This window comes from Gekko japonicus, unplaced genomic scaffold (genome assembly GCF_001447785.1).
Source record: "Gekko japonicus isolate JY-2015 unplaced genomic scaffold, Gekko_japonicus_V1.1 scaffold16, whole genome shotgun sequence".
In the NCBI taxonomy this organism is placed as follows: Eukaryota; Metazoa; Chordata; class Lepidosauria; order Squamata; family Gekkonidae; genus Gekko; species Gekko japonicus.
In genome coordinates this window covers 1988980-2013933 of record NW_015169777.1, presented here as the reverse complement: position 1 = coordinate 2013933, position 24954 = coordinate 1988980, and the positions used below count along the sequence as shown (strand labels likewise).

The following is a 24954-nucleotide window of genomic DNA, read 5'->3' as shown; positions in this document are numbered from 1 at the left end:
GCTGGCTCAGGCATGGCAGAAAGAAAGCACCACGGCACCGGTGGCGCAACCTCAAGTTTGTGCACTGGGGGGGGGAGAGGATTGTGTGACTCAGCCAGCCATCCAGCCCTCCACCTCGGTGCGCCCTGGGACCATGCAGCCCTTTACCCCCTTCTTGGCAGCGCTCCTTACCTGCTGCTGGAGCTGCCGCCGACCGAGTGCCCGTGGCGGGAGGAGGTAGGTGGCGAGGGGGTAAAGGGCTGTGCGGTCCAAGGCAGAGAGCTGGCTGGCTGGCTCAGGCGCTGGCAGAAAGAAAGCGTACTGGGGGGGAGAGGATTGTGTGAATCAGCCAGCCACTGAATCAGCTTACCTGCCGCTGGAGCTTCCGCCGCCACCACCAACCAAGTGCCCATGGTGGGAGGAGGTAGGTGGGCAAGGAGCTGGGCTGGGGCTCACGTGCACCAGCCAGCCAGCCAGCAGCAGGGCACGCTTACCTCAAGTCCTGCCTGGCGGTGCCTGCAGCAGCTCCGGCGGCCTTGGCTCCCCTGGCAGGCGGCAACAAGTGCAGCCCCGGAGCAGGCTCCCCTCTTAACCCATGGCCTCTCCCCACCGGCCATGGGTAAGGAGAAGTCACCGGAGAGGGGCCAGGCAGGCGGGATGTTGAGGGGAGCCTCGGCGATCTCCAGATCGGTGCCGGCTTTTGGCAGCGGGGAGGCGAACTTCGGCGCCCCCATCCAGGGCCTCCTGCTCTAGGCAGGTGCCTAGTTGGCCTAGCAGGGGAGCCGGCCCTGCACATGCAGTTGAAGAAATGTTGCAAGATACAGCTATAAGATGGTGATATTTTTAGTTAGCTTTCCTTGGCTGTGCACCTTTTAAGTGGAATGGTAATGGCTTTGACTAAGGCATGAGTGTGGAAAAGAGCAGTTAATTGAAGCATTCCTCTTCAACCTTAACATATGGTCCTTACTGAAACTAAAAAAACCCAGGGTCTGGAAAGGGCCTTGGTAGAAGACTTTCCAAGAAGCCTAGTTACAGTACTTTGAGTTCCACAGAAGAAAATAAAAAATATAACTATTAATAAGTAAGTAGTAATACATTATTACTGGTTGGATCCAGCAGAACATTTCCATAAATGGAAGGATTTTCCCCCTCCCAAAGCAGACCTCTAATTCCTCCATCATGATTTTGCTGGGGGTCCTGTCTCCCAAGACAAGCCCTGGGACGGGCATTTGGGGCTGCAGCGGGAGGGGGAGGTAAGGTGTTCCCTTCCACTGATGGAAATCCCTTCTAATAGAAGTGGTTTTTCATAGGATCCAAGCAGACATTTATAAATGTGGAATATGTCTCTATAGGTTGAAAATATGGTGATGGATCTGATGCAAATACTGTTACTTGACAGTCGTAGTGCAAAAATTATGGAACTCTCTTATTCATCTTTCTCCTTTTATCATCCACCTCTGCCATTAGATGAAGACTTTTTTGTTTTGTCTGGCATTTTTTCAGTGACTCCTACCTTCCTGCTTTCTTTTTTTTAAATTTATTTGTTATATATGGACCACCTTCCTCACTGAGACTCAAAGCGAATTACACAGTATAAATTAATCAATAGGATGAGACATCCAATAAACAATGTAGTAGAATTTGGATTGACAAAATCTGAAACAGAGTTGAAGCAAAGTATAAGCTATAACATGATCAAACACTGCAGAAATTACATATATAGGACCACACTTACTGAAAGAAACAATATATATTATGCAAAACATTAATTAAAAGCCCTGCCCCACAACTAGCCATACCAGAAACCTTATTTTTGAGGATAGACTCCCGCTGCCTGCTGCTAGCAGCGGCCAGGGTTATAATCCACACACTGTCTATCCATTTACCAAAGCATCTCTCTGAATCATTTCATTAAAGTACAGTTCTGTCAACTGTGTAAAATAGGCCCTCCTGAATAATTCAGTTTTGCATACTTTGTGGAATTCCAGGCCAGTGGCAGCCTTCCTGACCTCATCAAATAGGCCATTCCATAATGTGGGAGCCACAACAGAGAAGGCACATGTATGGGCAGTCTTGATTTTGCCTATTTTCATGGTGGCACCTCCATAAGACCCCACTCAGCTAAGCAAACTTGTCTAGTAGGGTTGCCAGCCTCCAGGTGTCACCTGGAGATCTGCTACGACAATTAATCTCCAGACAGCCAAGATCAGTTTCCATGGAGAAAATGGCTTGCTTTGGAGGATTGAGTCTATGACATTATACCTTGCTGAGATCCATCCCCTCCCCAAACCCCTTCCTCCTCAAGCTCCACCCACAAAATCTACAGGCGTTTCCCAACCCAGAGGTGGCAACCCTATGGCACAGCATGGGGGAGAGAGGGACCTGCAATTATGAGGTATTAAGGCCATGAAGGGCTTTGTATGTCATAGCCCATACCATGAATTGAACCTAGTAACTGATGGGCAGCCAGAGGAGTGATTGCAGAAGACCAGTGCTTGCACCTTATGCAAGCACAATCTTTTGCCCACCACCCACATCCTCGAAGGAATTATGTGGGAGGGGAGCCTATTGGAAGAAGAGAAGAAGAAGAAGAAGAGAAGAGATTGAATTTATACCCCGCCCTTCACTACCCAAAGGTGTCTCAGAGTGGCTTACAAACTCCTTTCCCTTCCCCTCCCCACAACAGACACCCTGTGAGGTGGGTGGGGCTGAGAGAGCTCTTGACAGAAACTGCTCTTTTTCAAGGACAGCTGTGCCAGAGCTTGCGACTGACCCAAGGTCACATCAGCAGGTGCAAGTGGAGGAGTGGGGAATTAAGCCCGGTTCTCCCATATTAGAGTCCGCACACTTAACCACTACACCAAACTGGCAGAAGCGCTGACCTATCAGGGAAGGCTGGCCAGCCAGATCTAATGGCAGCAACCATTTCCTTGTCTATTGCAGCCAGAGATGAGCTCAAAAGCAGACCACCGTGGTGACTTGCGGGGACCGGGGGACCTCGTGGTGGATTGGGTCTCAGCTGCAGGGATGAAGAACTTCAAGATCAGGTTGGAGGGACTTCGGCTTGCAGTTGCTCATGGGGGATGGAATGCTCTTTCCCTTCCTTTTATGTTATGTTATACTTTATTGTCATTGTACATAGTACAACGAAATTAAAGATGCAATCATTTCGGTGATCTACAACAATATTCATATACACTCACACACTATTCACAATTGTCCCATAACTTCCTTATGGTTCACATAGCAACTTAAAACCACCAATGTCACCCAAATTCCAATTTCATACTGCATTTAAGGCAATAATAGCTCTCGAATAAAAACTATTTTTAATCTATTTGTCCTTGCTTTAATTGTCCTATATCTTCTGCCTGAAGGCAGCAGTTCAAACAGGGAATGTTCAGGATGTGACAAATCCTGCAAAATGTTCTTTGCTTTTTTCAAACATCGAAAACTATACAATTTCTCCAGGAATGGGAGAGGGCAGCCAATGATCTTCTGGGCTGTAATGACAACTCTCTGGAGTGCTTTCGTCTCCACAGCCGTACAACTGGCAAACCAGGCACAGACACAATATGTTAAAATGCTCTCTATTGAGCAGTGATAGAATTTACCTTTCTTCCTTTCCTCTTACCTGTGCACGTCGGGGACTTTCTTTGCTTGGGGGAGGTGAAGGACGCAGAGTGCGCCCGGTTAGGAACAAGGACCCGTTGGGTGGGGGTGCAGGTCCTCCCTCCCCTGGGGGAGCTTCTGACCGCCTCTGCAGTTTCAGCCCCACAGGGCTCGGGTGGTGGGCGCGATCCCCCCTGCCGACTACCTGGTTACTGAGGTAGCATGCTGGGGCCCGGCTGGGTGGAGCAGCAATGTTGGCGCATCGGAGCGGGGCAGCCGATGCCGGGTCTGGCCGGACGGCTCTTGCACCGAGCCTCATGGTGACATAGAGGAGGACCTCGTGATGTAGAACATGCCTCCATGAAGACTAGGGGCGACTTCGACGGGGCCTGGGTGGCGGGGTGCACATGATCGCCCTCAGGCCACCCAGCCCACTGATGGTGCAGCATGGTGGGACCGATGTTGGGCGTGGACGTGCCGTGGCCTCACGCGGGGCCTCGCAGTGACTGTCTGACTCCCGCACCTGGCCTCGTGGTGCCGGGAAGGAGGGCCCCGTGCCAGAGGATGCACCTTCGCACGAGCCATGGGCAGTTTTGGCAGGGCCTGTACAGCGAGGCCTGGGTGGTGGAGGTGCACAATTGCCCCCCGGGCCACCTAGCCTGCTGTTGATGTGGCCTCGCACGGGGCCTGGCGGTGGCTGTCTGCCTCCCGCACTGGACCTTGTGGCACCACAGTTCAGGGCTTTGTGCCCGCTTCGTGCTGAGGTTTTGGGAGGTGGCCGACGGCAGCGGTGTGGCTCCGTGACCTGCGCTGCAGAGGGGGCGCATGCCCCTGGGCTCCCAGGGTAGAGTGGCTGTGGCCCACCGGGGCCTGGCGCCATGGTTTTGCACAGGGGGGTGGCCAATGGAGGTGGCATGGCTCTGGGGCCTGCACCGTGGAAGGGGTGCGTGCCTTGGGGATTTCGAGCCAGGGTGGCTGTGAGCCGCCGTCGCCTTTGGCACCTGGGGAGGAGAAGAACCCTGTAGGGCTATACTGGTGGTGGGCGCATGTCCATCTCCTCGGCTGTGGGTGCTTCAGAGAGTCCTAGGGGGTTAGGCGCACTGCAGGAACTGAGAGGCTGTGGCTCCTTGGGGTTGCGGGGGCCTTCCGAGCATCCCTGGGGAGCAATTGGGGTGGAGGAGTGCTTTGACTAGGATCTGGAAGCCGCTCCGTGGAGTGCTTGGGTAGCGTCGATGGTCCAGTGATCTGATTCAGTATAAGGCTGCTTTAGGTAGTGCACTAGAGTCCAGCGATGTTTCCCATATGTTACCAAGGGGTGGCCAAGCCTGGGGGTGTTCAGGGTTCCCTCTAAGCCGGGTTATTGGGAGTTTGCACGGGTAGTTATGGGAAGATGGCCTACAGAGTGGCACAGTTTCAGTGGTGGACGTATCGTGGAGGGGCGGCCCAGAGGCACTGGGTGACAGGGGTTTGGTGGACTGTGGTTGTGGGGGTAACACCTTTTCTCTCTCCCTTGCCAGTGGCAGTATGCCAGCTAAGCAGCCGGTGGGAGGCGGGTCCAGGGTCACAGGTGGTCAGACCCAACCCATGTCGGATGTGGGGGTGGCTGCCTCTCATCCAGGTGGGTCAGGGCCAGTGGGGACAGGGCAGTTGTGGCGGGGGCCATCACAGCATCAGGATTCTGTGCCGGCGGCTGAGCAACATTCCCATGGCTCGGCGCAGGGGTCGGAGGGCCAGGTTCCCTCATGGAGTGGGGGCCCTCCGGACCCAGCACCAGTGGGGCTGGGGATGGCATCTGGGGGTGAGGGCCATTGGGGGACAATTTGCTTCAGGCCATGAAAGCTAAGATTTAGCGGGGGGAGTATGTGGAGATGTTCACACTGCTGTTCAGGGATGTAGAGGTGAAGGCCAGTGTCAGGAATGATCCCAGGGAGCTAGAGAAGATTCAGCGTATGCAGGTGGACAAGAACTTTAACAACTGTCTATCAGCGTACACCATCTATATGGGGGTGGTATTGCAGGCCTACTCGGATCGGGGGTCGGCGCTGGTGAAGTATTAGGACCTGATACACCGTGCCTATAAGGAATACAATGGGGCTGCGTGGCTGCGCTATGACAAGCTGTTCTGGGTGCAAGTGACCCTTGACCCGACCCTGCCTTGGGACCAGGAGCATCAACAGCTGTGGTCCCAATGCCTGAGGCCAGCTGGGACTATTGCAGGTAAGTATGCCGATAGCGGCCACATGGTGGCACGCTCAGAGGCGGACTTGGGGCAAGGAAGCAGCAGCAAGCAGTGGGTTGAATCCCGCTTCATCTGTTGGGATTTTAATGCCGCGGGGTGCCACTGGAGGCAGTGTAAGTATAGGCATGCCTGCAGCTCTTGCGGGGGCCTCCACTCCACATCAGCCTGTAGGAGGGACGACGGGGGGCGGGTCAGCCCTAAAGTCAGTGGGGGTGCCAAGAGACCAAGGGACAGAGCTGCCAGCAAGGGCGCACAGCCCAATTAGGCTTGCGGTTTTACAGGACTGGCTGCGGGGGTACACCCGCAGGAGGGAAGCGGCATACCTGGAAGAAGGGTTTTGGGAGGGATTCTGTATCCCTTTTAATGGCAAATGGACACATTTCATTAGTTTATCTTATTTATTCATTTGCATTTTTATAGTCCATTTTTCTCACAAGGACTCAAGGCAGGTTACTCATAGTGTAAAACAATACATAACAATAAAACAAATCTTATGGTTACTGGAGTAAAGAGCAGCATGGTGGTAACATTGTCCAAAAAGGCTGAGAGGATTGCAGCAATAAGACAGAGGATGATAATCATAGCCCACACTTTGCCTCGAGACAGTATGTAAGCCTTGACTGCACAATAATCAAAAAATCCAGTTTCTGAGAAGATTGCAACTAAAAGCATCATTCCAAAAAGTAATGCCAGAGTTTCAAAATCAATCCACTCCACTACTTTGACCAGGCTTGGCTTATCTCCAACTACAGCCAGTGTAGCTAAGGCAGCCAGGGACCCCAGCATCGCAGCTAAAGTTCTATGTACAATCTCAAATATGATCCGCGCATAAACACCTGCCTCTGAGCTGCCTCTAGACACTTGACAGCACACACACGTTGGTTGGGAACAGATTGAAATCCTAATCTTTTCTCCTTTACTTTTTAAAAGGACTTTGGACAACTTTTATAAACATAAAATGGAAAACACATTTTAAAAACCTTACCTGCTGCTGATGTCTCCTTCTAGGCCCAAAGTCTTCTATTTGGCCAATCTGAACTAAAATAAATTCATCTGGTCGCCGGTCAACCACATCTGCTACAAATGGCCCTCCTAGTTCTACCTTTAGAAGAGCAGAATCTTGAGCATTCGTAAAGTTTATTGTGTAGCTGTCCATAGGTGACACTGCCAGCATCTGCCAAAGCATTCCACTTTCAGGATGAATGCTAAATAAAATAGAGCATAGAACTACAAAGATGAAAAGGCCAGAAACTTTCAGGAATCTTAAACAGCGCCTCATTTTATGTAAACTGAATTTGCCATGGAAGGTGTCCAAGATTTCACATTTCTCGGAGGAGGAAGCAGATCTGGACAAGCTTGTTCTTTTACTTCCTGGCGGAAACCTTTGCTCAGACTCAGCTGAACTGTTTTCCCAGGAATCATCATCTGTGGTGAAATCTGTGTTATGAACAGCCATGCATCTTACCCCATTTTCTTCAGAGGAAACTTTCAACAGAGGTGTTCTTTCTGTAAAAGAGCTGTCTTTAGATCTTGTGCAGAAGAATTTGGGCAAACTAAAATGGTACCTATCCTTCTTCTGATCACCCGGCATTTTTGCTCTATAGCCAGCACACAGAAGACCAATGGACACATTTCATGGCTAGAAATTTGAAATCGGTTGTGGGGTTGGAAGCTGTGGTAAGGCAAAAAATAGAGAAGGAGGTACGGGAAGGCAGGGTGGCGAGCCCATTTATGGCGCTTCCTATGCCCACACTCCACATCTCCCCATTGGGTGTAGTCCCTAAGAAATCGCCGGGTGAGTACCAGCTCATTCATCATTTGCCTTACCCTCACGGGAGGTCCGTCAATGATGGGATTCCGGAGGAATTTGCCACAGTACACTATGCATCATTTGACAGTGCAGTGTGCATGGTGGCCAGTTGGGGGAAGGGAGTGCTTATGGGTAAATGCGACATAAAATCAGCATTCTGCCTTTTACCAATACACCCAGGGAACCTTGACCTGTTGGGCTTTACATTTGACGGCCAGTTCTACTATGACATGGCCTTGCCCATGGGGTGTGCAATCTCCTGCTCAGCCTTTGAGACATTCAGCTCCTTCTTGGAATGGGCAGTGCAGCAAAGAATGGGGTCAGACGGGGTTACACACTATCTGGATGATTTTTTGTTTGGGGGGGCAGGGACTAACACGTGTTGGAGTTCCATGGATACTTTTCAGGACATGGCGGCTGAGTTGGGAGTACCTTTGGTGCATGAAAAATCTGAGAGGCCGGCCACCAGTCTGACCTATTTGGGGATTTTGATTGACACCAAGAAGCAGCTCTGCACCTTGCCCACGGATAAGGTGGTGGGGCTGGTAACCTCACTGGGGCAGGCTTGGTCTCGGAAATGCCTAACCTTGCGGGAGTGGCAAACGCTGCTGGGCCACTTGAATTTTGCCTGCAGGGTGGTGGCCCCAGGACGGGCCTTCATCTGGCCAATCACTGAGGGGAGTCTCCCCGCCTCATCACCTGGTCAGAGTCTCAGGCAGGATTAAAGTGGACCTGTACATGTGGCTGGAGTTTCTCAGGGGGGTTAATGGGGTGTCCTTTTGGCGCAGCTCCATGCTCCTGGAGGTGTCCTTGCAGATCTCTTCTGATGCATCAGGCAGCATGGGGTTTGGAGTCTTTTTCCAGGGGAGCTGGATGTCAGCTAGCTGTCATTTTTCATGTGTATTTGTCCTTTCCTGACTGTAACACTACGGCGCATGCTTGCTCGCTTGCTCGTTTGCTGTAAACAGCGATAGGGAGGCGCTCCTAAGACCGTGCGAACTGGTGCTGCCAGACTGGGTTATCTGACTAACCTTGAGGAAGAGGGAGGGCTTGCGTTCCACTGTTGGTGAGAATATTTCTGCTCTCATGAGGCACGGAGGCTCTCCCGCTCATTATGTAACCTCCAGCTGGGAGAATTCCTGCACGCGCGCTTGGATTTCATTTGCTTAGCCATTTGCAGCATCACGTTATATGAAGGGATGCATCCACCCCATTGTCATTCCTAACAATATCCCTGTAGACCATGGCAACGGACCTGTAATCTAATAAAGCATAACGTTTCCCTGGAATCGTGTGTGGAGATTTACTTGCTGTTGAACCTGACACTGGTGCGCCCAATGCTGGCCTAGGATCTCACTTTCTTGGAATTTTTTCCTATGGTGGTGGTGGTCCACCTATGGCACACCCAGTTAAAGGACAAGGTGGTCAAGTTCTGGTGTGATAACCTAGCAGTGGTGCAGGTTGTCAATAAACTAATGGCAAAATCTCCCATGGTTATGCGGTTGGTGCGGGCATTTGTGCTACGGTGTTTGCAATTCAATATGCTGTTTGTGGCTGAGCACGTTCTGGGGGTACACAACAACATTGCTGATGTGCTGTCTCATTTTCAGGAAGTCAGGTTCCAGGAGTTAGCCCTGGGGGCAAAACTGGAGTCGGAGCCGATGCCGGTGGCAGCGTGACGTCGATAGGGCAGTTGAGGAGTCATTAGCACCAGGTATGAGGACAGCATACAGGGGGCACCTGGAGATCTTCTGCAGGTTCAGGAGGGATTCTGGGCTCAAGCAGCTCTGGCCAGTACTGATTGAACACCTGCTTCAGTTTGTGGTTGCCTTGAAGGCAAAGCGCCTGGCGGTTAGCACCATTAAAGGGTACATGGCTGCAGTGTCATTCTGGTCAAAGGCATGGGGGTTAGTAGACTGCACAAGGGATTTCAGGCTACGGCGCATGATGGAGGGCTGGCTTAGGGAGTCACCACCAGTGCCCAATACCAGACAGCCATTTACCCCAGACATCATCAGGAAGTTGGTCAGCCTCTTCACAGGCTTGTGCTCCTCACTATGGGAAGCAGTTCTCTTCCGGGTGGCAACCCTGGTGGCCTTTTTTGGGGTGTTTTGGATAAGTGAGTTGCTTGTCAGGTCCTGGTGGGATGGTAGAAATCGGGCCTTGCTTATAGCAGATGTGGGAGTGGCTGCAGTGACGTTTCGAGTCTGACGGTCTAAGACAGACCAGGTGGGTGTAGGGCAGCTCATTACCCTTCACAGGAACCCGAAGACAGCCTTGTGCCTGGTGCAGGGGATGATACAATGGATGGGGTTGGTGGGGCAGAGGACTGGACCGCTTTTTCAGCATGAGAGCGGACTACCCTTGACCCAGTATCAATTCTTGTCTGTGCCACACCGGGCCTTGGACATGGCGGGCTTAGCCAGGGGCCACTTCGGGACCCACTCCTTTCACATCGGGACAGCCTCAAGAACTATGGAGCTGGGACTTTGCCCATCCGAGATCTAGCACTTGGGGTGTTGGCATTCATGGGCATACAGGGGCTATGTACACAAGCGATGACAGCTCATGGTGTGTCTCGAGGGCATGGCACAAGGACAAAGAACATCAGCATGTTGATTTGTGGGCACTCGATCATATATTGGGTGGGTAGGAGAGCTGGCTGCTCTAGCATGGGTTCCCAGCTGGGCATCGGAGACAGAGCCTCTGTCGAATGGCTGGGGATGAGGGGGATGTGCTGGGGCCAACTGCTCCCCCTTTTGCATAGCCACAGGGCGATGGGCATGCCCCCCCGGGTCGTGGTTGAGCACCTGGGAGAGAACGACCTGAGCACCAGGTCAGCGGTCTCTCTGTTGGCAGAGATATTGTGGGATTTTGAGACACTCGGGGAATGTTTTCCTGACGCTGCCTGGGTATGATCCAATATGTTACCTCGGGGGGTAGGGCGGGGGGGTCTTTAGCCCACCTAGGGTAGACAAGGCACGACAGTGGATGAACAACGTCATTGGTAGGTCGGTTGCTGTGAGGGGAGGGAAAGTGATACCACATCCGGGTATTAAGTTCCTGTGCCCACATCTCTTTCGGCCTGATGGGGTTCACCTATCTGTCGCTGATACAGACATCTTCTTGGCTGATCTGCAGAAGGGTCTGAGAGACCTGGTGGATGCTTGTTGGCGGGAGGGGTGTTAAGACAAGGCTAACCCCCTCTGTGGCGGGAAAGCACAGGTTGAGAGGTGTTGGGAAATGAACTAATTTATGGTTTTATATCTGCTTACACGTGCAACAAATGGACTGTGCACACATCTGTATACCATGAGCCAAAGGAAGCTGTTTGCATCACCTACTGTGAGAGACTTCACATAGGAAATGCTTGCCTGCATTTTATGTTAATGTAGCTTGCACACATTCAGCTCAGAGCATCATGGGAAGAAGAAGCACATGTTAGCCATTGTGAGCAGAGAACAACCAAGAAGGAGGAATTCCCCCATTACTGAAAAGACGAGATGTCATGCAGGACACGGACCTGATCTGCATCTGTATTGCAAGTTTCCTGTTTATGCCTGGGAAAGCCAAGATTCATCTGTACTTCAAAGAGGATACAGGAAGCCAACATTTCACACCTGGCCAGATGGCATTCCATGAGATAGAGTGTAGTATTTCAAATATTGACCCAACCCATAGAATACCTGCCCCTTTCTACATGCACCAATAAGGAAAAACTATGGGATGGACTTGTAAATAGGTGGGATTACAGATTGGCAAGGTGCCACCCACCTGGAGATTCACCTATAAAAGTAAAGACCCAAACCCTAGGTCTTTGCTAGCCACTTCCCTTCTCTACGACCTCTATCTTCTTTACTACCCCTAAGGTCCAGCTTTCTATCCAACAATCCTTTGTCTACCTTAAGATCTCTTGGACTGCAGCCAAAGAGATCCATGCTTGCTTAGATGGTTCTAGCAGGTGTGATTTAGCTTAAACCCCTAGGTCAATGATGGCGAACCTTTTACAGACCAAGTGCCCAAACTGCGACCCAAAACCCACTTATTTATTGCAAAGTGCCAACACGGCAATTTAACCTGAATACTGAGGTTTTACTTTAGAAAAAACAACTCATACATTAAGATGATCCAAACAAAGTAAGGAAAGCAATCCCAAATGCTTTCATTTACTTAAAATTATTTAGCAGAGAATTCGACACTTTAATGATGGTCTGGGCCTGGCTGGGGCAATGGCACGCGTGCCCACAAAGAGGGCTCTGAGTGCCACCTCTGGCACCCATGCCATAGGTTCGCCACCACTGCCCTAGATATTACTTTCTACCCCATTCCCATTGCAAGAGACAAGACTTCTGGAAACAGGCGAGTATAAACCAAAATAGCTACCTAGCTACCTCCAAGTAACTGAGAATCTATTTTATTTCTATTTCTGTAACTCTAAAGGAAACTTGAACGTATGCAAAGTGAGACTGATGTTTTTGTGTGTATGTGATTTTGATATCCTTCAGTAAAAAAAATATTTGTTTTGGAAAAACACCCGTGTGGTCTACATTGCTGGGACTCTGGGTTCGGACACGACCCTGGTATAGCTGGCTAGGACTCATGTTAAAAATTTAGTTAGCCTCTGCTGTAAATAAAGCAGTTGGCATAACAGAGGGTAGATTGGAGATGGCAAGCACCCTGAGTTATCAGCAATGGGGTGGTCCTCAAACTGGACACCTAAGGGCTTGGCAGTCCGGGAGTCTCAGATGGGGGCCCTCCAGGGGTGGGGGAGCACATGGCGAGCCTTAAGGCTTAGCAGTCATGGCAAGGATGTGCTCCTCTGTCCCCGCCATGCACTTGGAGTGCAAGCAGTGAGGGGTAGGGTCCAGAAGGATTCCAGACCTGGCTCTGAGCTAGGGTGGGTTTGCCCGGTTAAAAAGCCTGCCTTGCAGGCACTAGTCAACCCGTGCTTAAATTGGATAATGATGCAGATCAGCTTGTATGTAAATAAAGTCCCAGTTTTAACCCATAAATTGTGTTGTGTTTCATTTGAGGGGGTGGGTGGGCAATGGAAGTAATATGCATGCACAGCCTTAGAATCACATCAGGCAGGCAAGTTAGCACTGGGCCCTCTGTCTCATCAGGATTCAGTTTCAATTTGTTCACACTTAGCCATTCAATTACAGTGTACAGGCAGGACCTATACTGTTTTAACTGATGTCTTTGAGTTTTACATATATATGTATCACTTTTGGTTTTATGATGTACTTTTATGCTTTGTTTTTTTTAATGGTTAGTTGCCTTGGCGGTCCTGATTAGGAAGAAAGGCAGAATATGTTTTGCAAATAAATGAATATTTAGAGAGATATTACCAAATAAAATAAGGCCATTAATGGTTTCTCAGGATGATTTTTGTCCTGTTACTTATCTTTTCTAGATTATTGAGTATTTTAAGGGGGGGAACATATAACTTGAATTAACAAATCTTACCTCGTGGTCCATAGACATCATGCAAACTGTCATTTGTCAGAAAGTTTGATGTGAAATGAATATATCGTCCCTGTTCTCCACATCCACCATATTGCAAGGTATATGGATCATCTCCATATTTCAGGAAAGGCTCAGCCACTATGATATCTGCCTAAGTAAAGCAAGGCCAGGGTTAAAAATCTCCAAGAAAGGGAATGGCAGTACATTATTTAATATAAATGTTCTATGGTAACTTTGCTGAGGAAAATGTCCATAGATGTTAACTCTCCATAATAAAAGCCATACAGTCACAGACACACAGTTTGGGAGACTACAGTGAGTAGAGGAAAGTGGACAAAATCACTCCCCCTCACCCCTTGTGCTAGGGGAACTCTACTGATGGAATAGGATGAAGGGGAGAGATTCTTCACCTTCTCCCTCCCCACTGCAGCCTTCTGACCATTCTTTCCTATCAGTCATTCATTTATAATGTCTAGTAAGCTTGATTCTATATGACTCAAGCACATATTTGCCCAGTCAATATGACAGTAGTTGAAACACCCCAGTATTACAATATTTTCCACTTTAGTCACCTCCCTTATTTCCATCTTCATCTTGAGATCTGCCTCATGATTTTGATCCCAGGGGTGATAGTACACCCCAATTTTTCAGAAACCCTTAGGACCCAGTACCTCCACCCACAATTATTCCACAGGGCAGGTTTTTTCCTTCTAATTTTTTCTAGCTTCTTGAACTCTATAGTCTCTTTGATATACAGAGCAATACAGCCCCCAACATTTCCTTCCCTGTCCTGTCTACAGAGTTTATATCCAGGGATAACTGTGCCCCATTATTTTCCCCCATTCCACCAGGTTTCTGAAATGCCCATGATATCTCATTTGTCATATAGTACTAAGCACTCCAGCACCACCATCTTGGCTCTGAAACTCCCTTTATTGGCATATTGGCCCCTGTGCCTCATTTCCCTCACTAAGGATCCCTGCCTCCCTCAGCCCTGAGGTTTCCTCACATCGCTCTCCTTTACTGCCCTACTCATACCAGAGACTGGGCCCATTCCCACCAATATTTTCCCTTTTAGATGAGTAATTCAGAACTAGTGGCTCTCCAGCTCCTGTCAGCTTTCCCTCAGTTATTAATTTAAAAACTGTCCTGTCAGTTTTGTGATATTAATCAACAGCATCCTGATCCCCTTTCAGTACAAGTGAACCCTCTCTCTTTTGTGCAGGTTCAGTTTGCGGCTCCAGCACCAAAGTGAAGGGCCAAGGTGAGCACCCAGGTTGAAAGTTCTGCTAAAACCCACAAATTCTAGTCTAAAGGTTTTCCCAGTCAAAATAACACACACGTACACATTTTTCAGAAAGAGTAGAATAAAATTGACCACAACTTTATTGCTTACAGCTGTGGTAAGCCTTGGCACAGCATGGGGTAAGGATCAGTGTTTCCTCTAAGCTGAGGTAGTGCGAGCTAGTTCACAGTTTTTTAGCCTCCGGCTCGCACATTTTTGTCTTAGCTCAAGAAGGATGGTTCCAAAGCAAACTGATTTATGCCATAGCCAAATCGCTCACAACTTTAATGCCAGTAGCTCACAAAGTAGAATTTTTGCTCACAAGTCTCCACAGCTTAGAGGGAGCATTGGTAAGGCTCCTGCTCATCGACTGATCTGCCCATCAGTCGATGCTCCGTTGGTCACCTTGGGATGGCAGGTTTTGGATCCCACTAGGGCAGAAGCCCAGAGATAGTCTCCCCTGCCACCTGAGCATTTGGGTAATTCCACGGACATGCCCCCGGGCTGGGCGTATCAGTTGCACCTCACACCAAGACCCCTTAAAGGGATCCCCACACTTAGGAAATTGGCATGCAGGCCGTTTTTCCTGAGAATGGATCCAGCCCCATGCTGACATTGCCAAGTTGCAACAAGAAATCAAGTATACAGAACTGCATGCAACCCCGGCAACTAAAAGGTTGCCAGGGTGGGCCAAGCTGTCCAACGGCTAAAGATGGAAAGCTGAGGCAATAGGGTGCCCTAAACAGCCATCAGGCACCCCTGCCCCCGAGTTCCCTCCAAGACAGTTCGTAGTGTCAGCGCTGGATCAGGCAGGCTCCAGCTTCCCATGCTTGGCTCTGGCCTGTCCCCTCCACCTGGCAACGGAGGAAAGGGGATCCATGGTCGATCCCTGCTCTCACCCTTCCCCACAGCTCTGCAAACAGAACCCGTGTGGGTCCAGGTCCTGGCTTGTCTCAAAAAGCTCCACATTGCCTAACACATCTAAAGCCTTCCTCGCAGTACCACTTGATCATCCACACATTGAGACCCCTAATTCGTGGCTGTCTAGCTGCCCCTGAGCTTGGAACACGTAGCAATTCTAAGAACACTACCTATGAGGTCCTGGCTTTCGGCCTTCTATCTAGTAACCTAACTTTTTCCTCTAGGGCCACACATTTCCCAATGACACAGCTACATTTCCCAGTGTCATTGGTGCCAATGTGCACTCTTTCCCTGCACTAGCTATCAGACTGTCTAAACAGTGCATGATGTCTGCAATCTTCACACCAGGCAAGCAAGCCACCATGCCATCAAAACACCCATGTCAGATCCCATTCTCTATAATCCTAATTATTTGATCTTCCACTACAAAAAAACCACCTCCCCACAACCCCAGAGGAGTAACTTTGGTACAAGAAGCTATTAGTCCATCGTGAAAGGAAGGGGTCACTTCGGCAACACATCTCTCCTTATATATAATTCTGTTTGGGGGTGAACGTTCCACACGCTCCCACAGCATTTGGCTCGCTAACCTATCACTCCAATGGTGTGCCAATCCAGTGCCTGCATTGCTGGAGTCCCGCCCACAGAAGGGGTGGCCAGCATCTCACCCTCAGTGTTGTGCAAGATCTCTCCAAGGCGGCAGGTGGGAGACAACCCCACTTGGCCCGGAGAGACAAAAGCTCCGAGTGCACAGGCATGCCCGAGCAGGCCTCGCTGGAGTGGCAGAAACTGGTGGCCACCAACGTACACCCGGGAACATGCGGCCAGAGAGCGAGAGGCAGTGGTGGTGCTCTCAGTGATGGAGGAGTGCCAGAATACGTGCCAGGTGGCTAGCCCGAGCAGGCCTTGCTGGAGCGGCAGAAGCCCGGCAGCCACCGATGCATGCCCAGGAACATGCAGTTGGAGAGCAAGAGGCGGCGATGGCACTCTCAACAATGGAGGTGCCAGAATACAGGCCTCGCTGGAGTGGCAGAAGCCCAGTGGCCACCAATGCGCCCCTGGGAATGTGTGACTGGAGAGCAAGAGGCAGTGGTGGTGCTTTCAATGATGGAGGAGTGCCAGAATATGTGCCGGGTAACGCTGCTTGCCTCTTTGCCGCAGTGTGCTTGGAGATGGCTGAGACTGCCTGGAAGAGGAGGTGGTGGTGGCAGCAGCAGCACCCTGCTTTCCCCGCGCCTGGCCCTGGCGTCGTCTCTCCAAGGCAGCAGGCAGGAGACGACCCTGCTTGGCCTGGAGAGACAAAGGCTCTGAGCATGCTGGCCGGCCCGAGCAGGCCTCGCCAGAGTGACAGAAGCCCGGCGTTTGCCGATGCACACCCAGGAACATGTGACCAGAGAGCGAGAGGCAGTGGTGCTCTGAATGATGGAGGGGCACCAGATTATGTACCGGGTAACCCCGCTTGCCTCTTTGCCGCAGCTCACTCAGAGGAGGCCAAGACCGCATGGAGGAGGAGGAGGCAGCTCCGCCCGCCTGCTGTGGGGGGGCCTCTTTCTAGAGTTTGTTGTATTGCTTTTATACAACGGGATTTTGCTCCTAGTATACTAAAATTCATAGGAATTGTTTCCATTCTGATGCCCTTCAATCTATTCACTCTCCATAACACCACAGGAGCTATCTGCACAGGAGTTGGGCAGTTCTAGCATGTTCATAAAGGTCTTGGCCGTATACCTCGCCATCTCTCTCAATTGCTCCAGGTCAGCAACTCTAACTTTGAGGGAACAAGCCTAATCCACGAGAGCTAAGAGCTGCATGCATCACATGCACCCACCATTTCTGTTCAATAAGAAAAGAATCATATGTTAAGGGCATCAGGCTGAGGAGGATGGAAGTAATTCCTAAGAAGGGACTCCTTCCTTGCACAATGAACTGATATCTTCTTGTACCAAAGATACCCCTCTAGAGGGCTTTTGGTAGTGGGAGATTGTTAGGAATATAGAGAAAGGGATCTGTGAAGGGTGTTTTGATTCCATGGAGATTGCCCAGACTGCCGACATCATGCACTGTTTAATTTTTTAATTCTTATTTGTATTTTAATATTTAAGATAGGGATATGGAATAAAAAGAGGGGTAAGTGAGAAAATAGAAGAAGCAAAAACATCAAATGTTTAACAGATACTAAGAACAAATCACTAATATGACAATATAAAACATGAAAAATCATAACAAATCATTATAACGAAGTAAGCAATCCATATGACAACTTCTGCAAAACATATTTTCATTATTTCCTATCTATAAAACTGTGATGAAAAACATGAGCAAGAAAAAAAAAGAAATTCCCTTAACTTTGTATATATTTTAAAAGTAACAGTATTAACGGTTTATGATAATGGAGAGAGAACAGAAGATAATATTCCATGTAAAAATGAGTTCATATAGTAACTAATTAGATATATAATTGAAAGGAATTAATTACAATAACTGCAATAATTGCTATAATTATACTGATTTTTTAAAATTATTAATTGGTTTAAATCCCTGGATGATATGTCTCCTCTTACAGCTGTATCTATAATAGGTGTAAAAAGCTCTCCTGTTCTCTAATTAAATAATTGTGTTTTATTTATATAATTCATCAGTTTTGCCATAATAGCATATTCTTCCATTTATTTTTTCCAGTTCTCAAGATTAGGGCAAACTTCAGTTTTCCATTTAGTGGCGAATACTAGTGCTGCGGTTAGCATATATCTAAACAGTTCGTCTGTTGCTCTATTTATGTTGTTTGGTAAAATCCCTAATAACATCATCTCAGGTTTCATGGCAGATTTTAGATTCAAAATTTTCTGAATTTCAACATGTATTTCTTTCCAAAATTCACTAGGCTTTTACAGGACTAACACATATGATAAAAGGTACCAATCCATCTCTTTACATTTCAAGCAAATTCCTTTATAATTTCTAATTCAACTTCTCACTATCTTTTGTTCATATTTTTAATTGATTTATACATTCGATTTATATACCACTCAAACCCCGAAGGGTCTCTAAGCGGTTTACATACAGACTCCAATTTTTTTCCTATCTAAGGCCACATATTACACAAGGGACGGGGCTGCCTACCGGCACCCAGGTGGCAGGGCTTGCTGTTCTCGGCTCCTTCTTCCAGGCGATCTTCGGGTGTTGGCGTTCAGTCTCTGGTGTCCTGGAGTAGGTCTTCCAGTCCGGTGGCTTCCTCTGGCGGGCCCGTCTTGGTGTGCGGTTCGTGTTAGCTATAGCTCCGGCTAATGTCCATTTCTGGCTCCGCCGCTCCTGCGCCGCCACGTCACTGCGCCTTCCACGACTCCGCCTCTTCCGGATTTCGTCACTCTATGTTGTGCTCACTGGCCACCAGGGCTTGCTTCACCAACCTCACCGCCGCTCCGCCACTTCACCGCCACCAATCTCGCCGCCACTCTGCCGCTTCGCCACGCAGTCTCCGCCGCCGATGCTCCTGCCAAACACCTTGCACGAAGGAGGGTGCCCCCTGCCACCTAAGGGCAGGTACCCATTTATCCACTTGCTATATTTACTGCTTTCGAACCGCTGGGTGGGCGGGAGCTGGGACTAGGGCCGGGAGCTCACCCTGGCTGCGGTGGGTCTCGAACCACCGTAATGGCTGTTCATTGATGTTTTTCATACCAATGAAAAAACATCTTATGCCAATTTTCTCTTAGTGCTTGACCCGCAGTAAACTTTATATCTTTCATCCACAAGTTTTCCCATTGCTGAATTGACATCATGCACTGTTAAAATAAGCTAATAACTATTGTAGGGGAAGAGTGTACACTGGCACCAATAACACTTGTAAATGTAACTGCGTCATTGGGATACATAGTTGTTTGGTCCTAAAGGAAAAAAATAGGTTTCCTTCCCTGAAACTCTGCAGAATCCTGTACCAAGGTTAATGTTCTGTATCTTCTCACCCCAAATAATGAACTCACACAGCTTTAAGGTTTTGTTCTGTGGCTGTCTCTTGCCCCATCAAGCTCCTCAGCCAAATTGACTCCCTCTGTTAGTGCCTCTGTTCAGCTGCTGTGTTCACGTGCCCCACAAGCTGCTCTCTCATTTATTAAAAGAGACTTACCTAAGGTTAACTCTGCTTAGAATTTGGACCTGTGGCTCCTCTCTGTTCTTTCACTATCCACATGGGGGCTGAGATTTAGCAATTAGATATATTCCATGCTTACCTTTTCATAGGATTCCATGGTTACTCTTCTGTATTCACTTTTGCTTTCCCATGTCAAAGGAACTATAATTTTTACAGACTTGAAATAAAACCTTTGTTTTGTGGCACTGAACAGATAAGTAGATGCTTCTTTAACCATTTCCTATTGACAAAAGAAAACAATAAATATGCTGTGTTCAAAGGCTGGCATATGGCTTTTTGAATTTCTAGAATGTTTATTTGCATCTTCTTTCTGTCTGGCCTTTCCATATGTAACAGATGAATGTTAATTGTTTTGTGCCATCCTTATTCTATTTTCCAGAGGTTTTTTTCTGTGCAGATACTTATTTCCACCAACAGGGGGCTCACTCGCCCCCAAAAGATTTTCCTACATAGTCAGTAGACTTCCTGGGTTTGTAGAAAAATCCAGAAACTAAAAAAATCCCTTCAGGGACAGCTGAATCCCCCCAAAAACCTTTTGAAATGGCCTCTGCAGGGATCTGCTTCAGGCATCAACAGTGAGAGATTAGAATTTTTTGGGGGGGGTTCTAACTGGCTCTGTCAGTAAAAGGGTGGGGGAAGGGCCCTTTCCAGGCCTCTTTTGGCCTTTCAGGGAGGAAGGGAGGGAGCCTTGGGGCCAGGCCTCACAAGAGTTGCCAGTGCCAGGATGGGGGATTTCGAGAGATTTTGTGGTGGACTCTAAGGAGGGTTGGGTTTGGGAAGGGAAGGGAGAGGCCTCAGCTGGGTATAATGTCACAGAGTCCACCCTCCAAAGCAGCCATTTTCTGCAGGGAGACATACCTCTGCTGTCTAGAGTCCAGTTGTAATTCTGGGGGGTCTCCAGGTCCCATTTGGAGGTTGGCAACTCTAGGCCTGGCAGTAGTCTAGGGTTGCCAGGTCCCCCCTGATTTGCATGACTCACCTAGCCTCGGCTGCTTGCTACCATTCATCAGCGGCCACCCTATGAAAGCCAGTGAGGTGCAGCAGTTAGAGCTTCAAAGTAGGGTCTGCAAGACCCAGGTTCAGATCCCCATCTTGCAGTGGAAGCTGACTGCGTGATTTTGGACCAGTCACATATTTCAGCCTAACCAACCTCACAGGGTTGTTGTGCAGATAAAAAGGAGGAGAGAATAAAGTAAACTGCTTTGGTCACCACTATGGAGAAAGACTGTAATTTTCCTAGGTAGAGGCTGCGGGGTGGAGATGGAAAGCAGAAGACAGACTCTCAAGAGTCTTCTCAGAATACAGAGAGGCAGATAAAGGTAGGTTGGCTGTTGGGTGGGAAGGAAATTGTGTTGCCAACTCCAGGTTGGGAAATTCCTGGACATTTGAGGGGTGGAGCCTGGAGAGGGTGGGATTTGAGGAGGGGAGGAACTTTGGACTGGTGTAATATCATAGACTCCACTCTCCAGCCATTTCCTCCACAAGAACCACCATTGCCAGCCTCCAGGTGAGGACTGGAGATCACCCAGAATTACAAATGTTGTACAGGCGACAGAGATCAGTTTCCTGGGATAAAATGGCTGTTTTGGAGGGTTGAGTCTATGGCATCATACCCTGCTGAGGCTGCTTGCCACCCCAAGGCTCCACCCTCAAATCTCCAGGAATTTCCCAACCTGGAGCTGGCAGCCCTAAGGTGAATTGATCTCTGTAGCTGGGAGATTCGTTGTGATTCCCAGACCGCTCCCACTGCTGCTGTGGGGGGAGAGGAAGCAGGTGGGTGGCTAGGAGCACTGCCACCGCTGCTGCTGCTCTGCAGAGTAGGGGATGAAGCAGAAGGAGGCTGGGAGAGTGATAGGGGCAGAAAAAAAGAATGATGGAGTGGGGGCAGAAAGAGAGAAAAAGTGATGAAGTGAGGAGGCAGAAAAACAAAGAAAAATATGAGAGGTCAGAAAGAGAGAGGAAGTCACATGCATGGAGAAGTAGAGAGTAAGAAAAGGGGGGCAGAGGGGAGAAATAGTGTGAGAGAGGCAGGGCCGGCCCCAGCTTATTTTGCACCCTAGGCGAGGATCCCTTCTGGCGCCCCCCCCCCCATGCACCAACCATGGCTCGGACCCATTAATTGGATCTGTACCCCGGGCCTCCCATTCCCCTGGCACCTAACACTCACTTTTGCTTTTGTAACTTTGCCTGCTTTGCACATCTGGCTTCCACCAAGGAAGACTCTGCAAAGAAAGGCACTCGTCTCTCTGCTTCTCACTTGCCTTGACAGTTCCTTGCTGGGGTTGCCATAAGTCAGTTGCAACTTGAGTGTCCTTGTGTAATAGCCCCCCTACGTAGATTCTTCTTTGACTCAGCTGAGTGACCCTTCTGTGTCCAGAGGGCTAAGTTCTTTGGTGGAATTGGTGTTTGTATCATCAGAAAGATCATAACATGTTTAAAACGCAGTAGTGTTTGCAGCTGAACCAGGACAGCGAAGGGGTGTGTGTGCCAGTTTGGTGCCCCTAAGAGCCGGCGTACTCTAGGCGAGCGCCTAGTTTGCCTAGTGAGTGAGCCGGCCCTGGAGAGAGGTAGGGGGTGAGGAGAGGAAGCAAAGGTGTGATGAATGAGATAACCATCCCACAAGTTTCTTGCAGGTCTCCACTTGTACTCACCAATTGCATGGGGGCTGGGAGTGGCTTAGGTGTATATAGTTAGGGCAGTTGCCCCATGCAAAGCATTCCTGTTGAGATGCAATAAACTGCTGCTTGCTGAAATCACTCTGCCTTCTCCTTTGCCCTGTTAAACCCACTATTTAACAGTTAAAGTGATAAAAATAGGGCCAAGGCTGATGGTGCAAAATCTGGTTAAAAAAAATTTATTACTCCAATAAATTTTCAAAAATTCCCTATGTGTTTTGCCATCTGATGTTTTACTCTTTCTGAAGAACTACTGCAAGACAAACAGATTCCCCTGACAAAGCCGGCTGGAGAAACACACAAGGGATTTTTGGAAATTTGACTGTGTAATAAAATATATTTTACCTGATTTTTCACCATCAGCCTGGGCCCTATTTTTATCACCTGTGACTGGTGCAGCCCTTTATTTTCTTGTAGGGGTTAGAGTGTTGGACTGTGGCACTCAAGACCCAGGTTCAGCTCCCCACTCTGCCATGGAATCTCATTATGTGTCCTTGAGCCACTTGCTTTCTCTCAGCCTAAAGTACCTGGTGGAGCTGTTGTTGTGAGGATAAATTGGAGGTGGGAAGAATGATATTGTATGCTGCTTTGGGTCCCCATTGGGGAGGAAAGCAAGGTATAAATAAATAAATTAGGTGTAGGGAAATATTTATTCGATAGTACCCTGTTCAATAGTACCCTGTACTCTAAACTGGAGCCTATCTTCATATATTCACCTTCTTACTGAAACCAAGGTTGCAAAGTCATTGGCAGAAATTAATCTGAAGTTTATATTCCTTTGGCATAAAGTATGAAATTCAGCCTCTCAGAAAGTCCAGCTTCAAAGTGAGGTGGAACTTTACAAGCGCTGAGATTTTTTTCTGTGGCAATGGTAAAGTTTGCAGGCAACAACACATTATTTAGGGAATGGAAAGCTGACTGCAAAGTGCTGCCATTTAAATCTGATCCTCCCAGACGCTGGTAAAGTTAATTCACACATTTATGATTATTCCTGGTATGGTGTAGTGGTTAGAGTGTTGAACTGTGACACTCAAGACCCAGGTTCAATTCTTGACTCTGCCATGGAATCTTGCTGCGTGGCTGATCATTCTGTCATCAGCAGGAGAAAAGAATGGTCTGCTGGCATCTGTTTTTTCTCCTTTAATTTGTCTATAACTCAAATGTATTTAGCAGGCACAATTTCATCCCACAGTTTGAATGGCAGCCACAATTTCACCTCAGTTTAAAGGACTCCTTTGAAAATCTGGCCAAATTAGCAAAATATTATATTCTTTTACATGCCCATTTTTCTGACAACTTGCCCCTTCTGTTTCATCCTTGGTGGCTAGGGTTACTACCACCTTTGCTGGCCCTCTTTCAACACCTTTAATCTGAAGAACCATGTTTGACTCCCCACTCCCCCCACATGAAGCCTGTGGGGTGACCTTGGATCTGTTACAGTTCCCTCAAAACTCTCTCAACCCCACTTACTTCACAAGCTACCTGTTGTGGGGAGAGAAAGGAAAGATGATTGGAAGTCACTTTTAGAAAAGTGGAGTATAAAGACCAACTTTTCTTCATCAACTTGACAGAGGAATTTAGCAGGTGAAGCTTTACCCAGCATAGAAACATATGGTGTGAAATGCTATTCCTGTTAATTTTTTCTGTGTCAAGCTCTCCTTAAAAGCACAAGGAGGACTGGAAAAGAAATGGTGGCACTAGTGTCTACTATGCAGTTCTTTGCTGTTTGATCTTACTAGCCTAAAACTGAATATACAAATCTAAGTCATTACTACTGGGAATATCTGAACTAGATATATCTCTTCCTCCAAGGGAGAGGCAAGAAGTGCACCCTAAAACATTCCTGCACTAGATAGGAAGTTGAAATATTTTATCTATCTTGGCAAAGACACCCTGCTTACTGAAGGCATTTGAAAATGGACTATTCATACATGTTGGTACATTGCCCCTCAAAGGGTTAGAGACATGGTATGCCTCAGAATAGTTGAGTTTCTTTTGTATTATTTATGAATCTCACATTGATACATACTAGCCCAAGAAACCACAATTATTAGAAAAATCAATAATGTGGACATTTGTACATCCAATATTCAAAACCCAAGATACAAAGTTTGTGTCACCATAAAGGCCTGTACTCCAGTACAGAGCAGGCAAACCCAAGTAGAGGATGGAATGTATAGATCTGGGAGTTCTGCATTATACATTTAAGAAACCTTGGTGAAATTTCCAGTAGCAGCCTAGAATGTACATATTCCTACTTACAGAGTGCAAGATGAATTTACTAATGTATACAAGTGTCTTAAAGTCACTAATATAAAAGTTACATAATGAAAAAAAATGTTCAGTCTTACCTTTAAACTGTTGACAATGTTGTCATCTTCTGGTAACTGAGGATTAATTGCAATAACAATGTCTTCAAATCCACCATTGTTGAGTTTCACCAAGGAACCTGTCACCCCATGTAGTAATTTTATCATCAAGGCAAGAAGCCATATATTAACCATCATCCTTGATTCTTCCAGTTATACTAGCCTCAGTGAAAAAAATAATGGCAGAGAACAGTTACATATACAAATACTTATATATGTACATACAGAAAACCCCTATGTATTTTATGACTGAACTGTTAAGGAAATTCTTCAATTTGTCATGCAGTAACTACTATATTTGATTACAAGTTAACAATCAGGGGAAATTCTGCATTTCCTTGCCATTAATACACTACAAATATTCTTAAACAAAACTTAATCTAAACAGCAGTTTAGAAATTCTGAGTCCTGATTGCTGGCACACAGCAGACACAGAGAGGCAGTTTCT

General features: G+C 48.0%; 1 protein-coding gene across 1 annotated transcript in view; it reads right to left on the bottom strand.

Moving 5' to 3' along the window:
* Nucleotides 1-24645, bottom strand: part of LOC107115095 (epithelial chloride channel protein-like) — an 81581-nt gene extending 56936 nt beyond the window's left edge. The window contains exons 1-3 of the mRNA XM_015416707.1: nucleotides 24489-24645; nucleotides 19542-19682; nucleotides 13110-13260 (exon numbers count right to left, since the gene is read on the bottom strand). Coding sequence (XP_015272193.1) covers nucleotides 13110-13260; nucleotides 19542-19682; nucleotides 24489-24644 — 448 coding nt within the window. The 5' untranslated portion in view covers nucleotide 24645. The remainder of the gene's footprint in view (nucleotides 1-13109; nucleotides 13261-19541; nucleotides 19683-24488) is intronic.
* Between the last annotated feature and the right edge of the window lie 309 nt (nucleotides 24646-24954).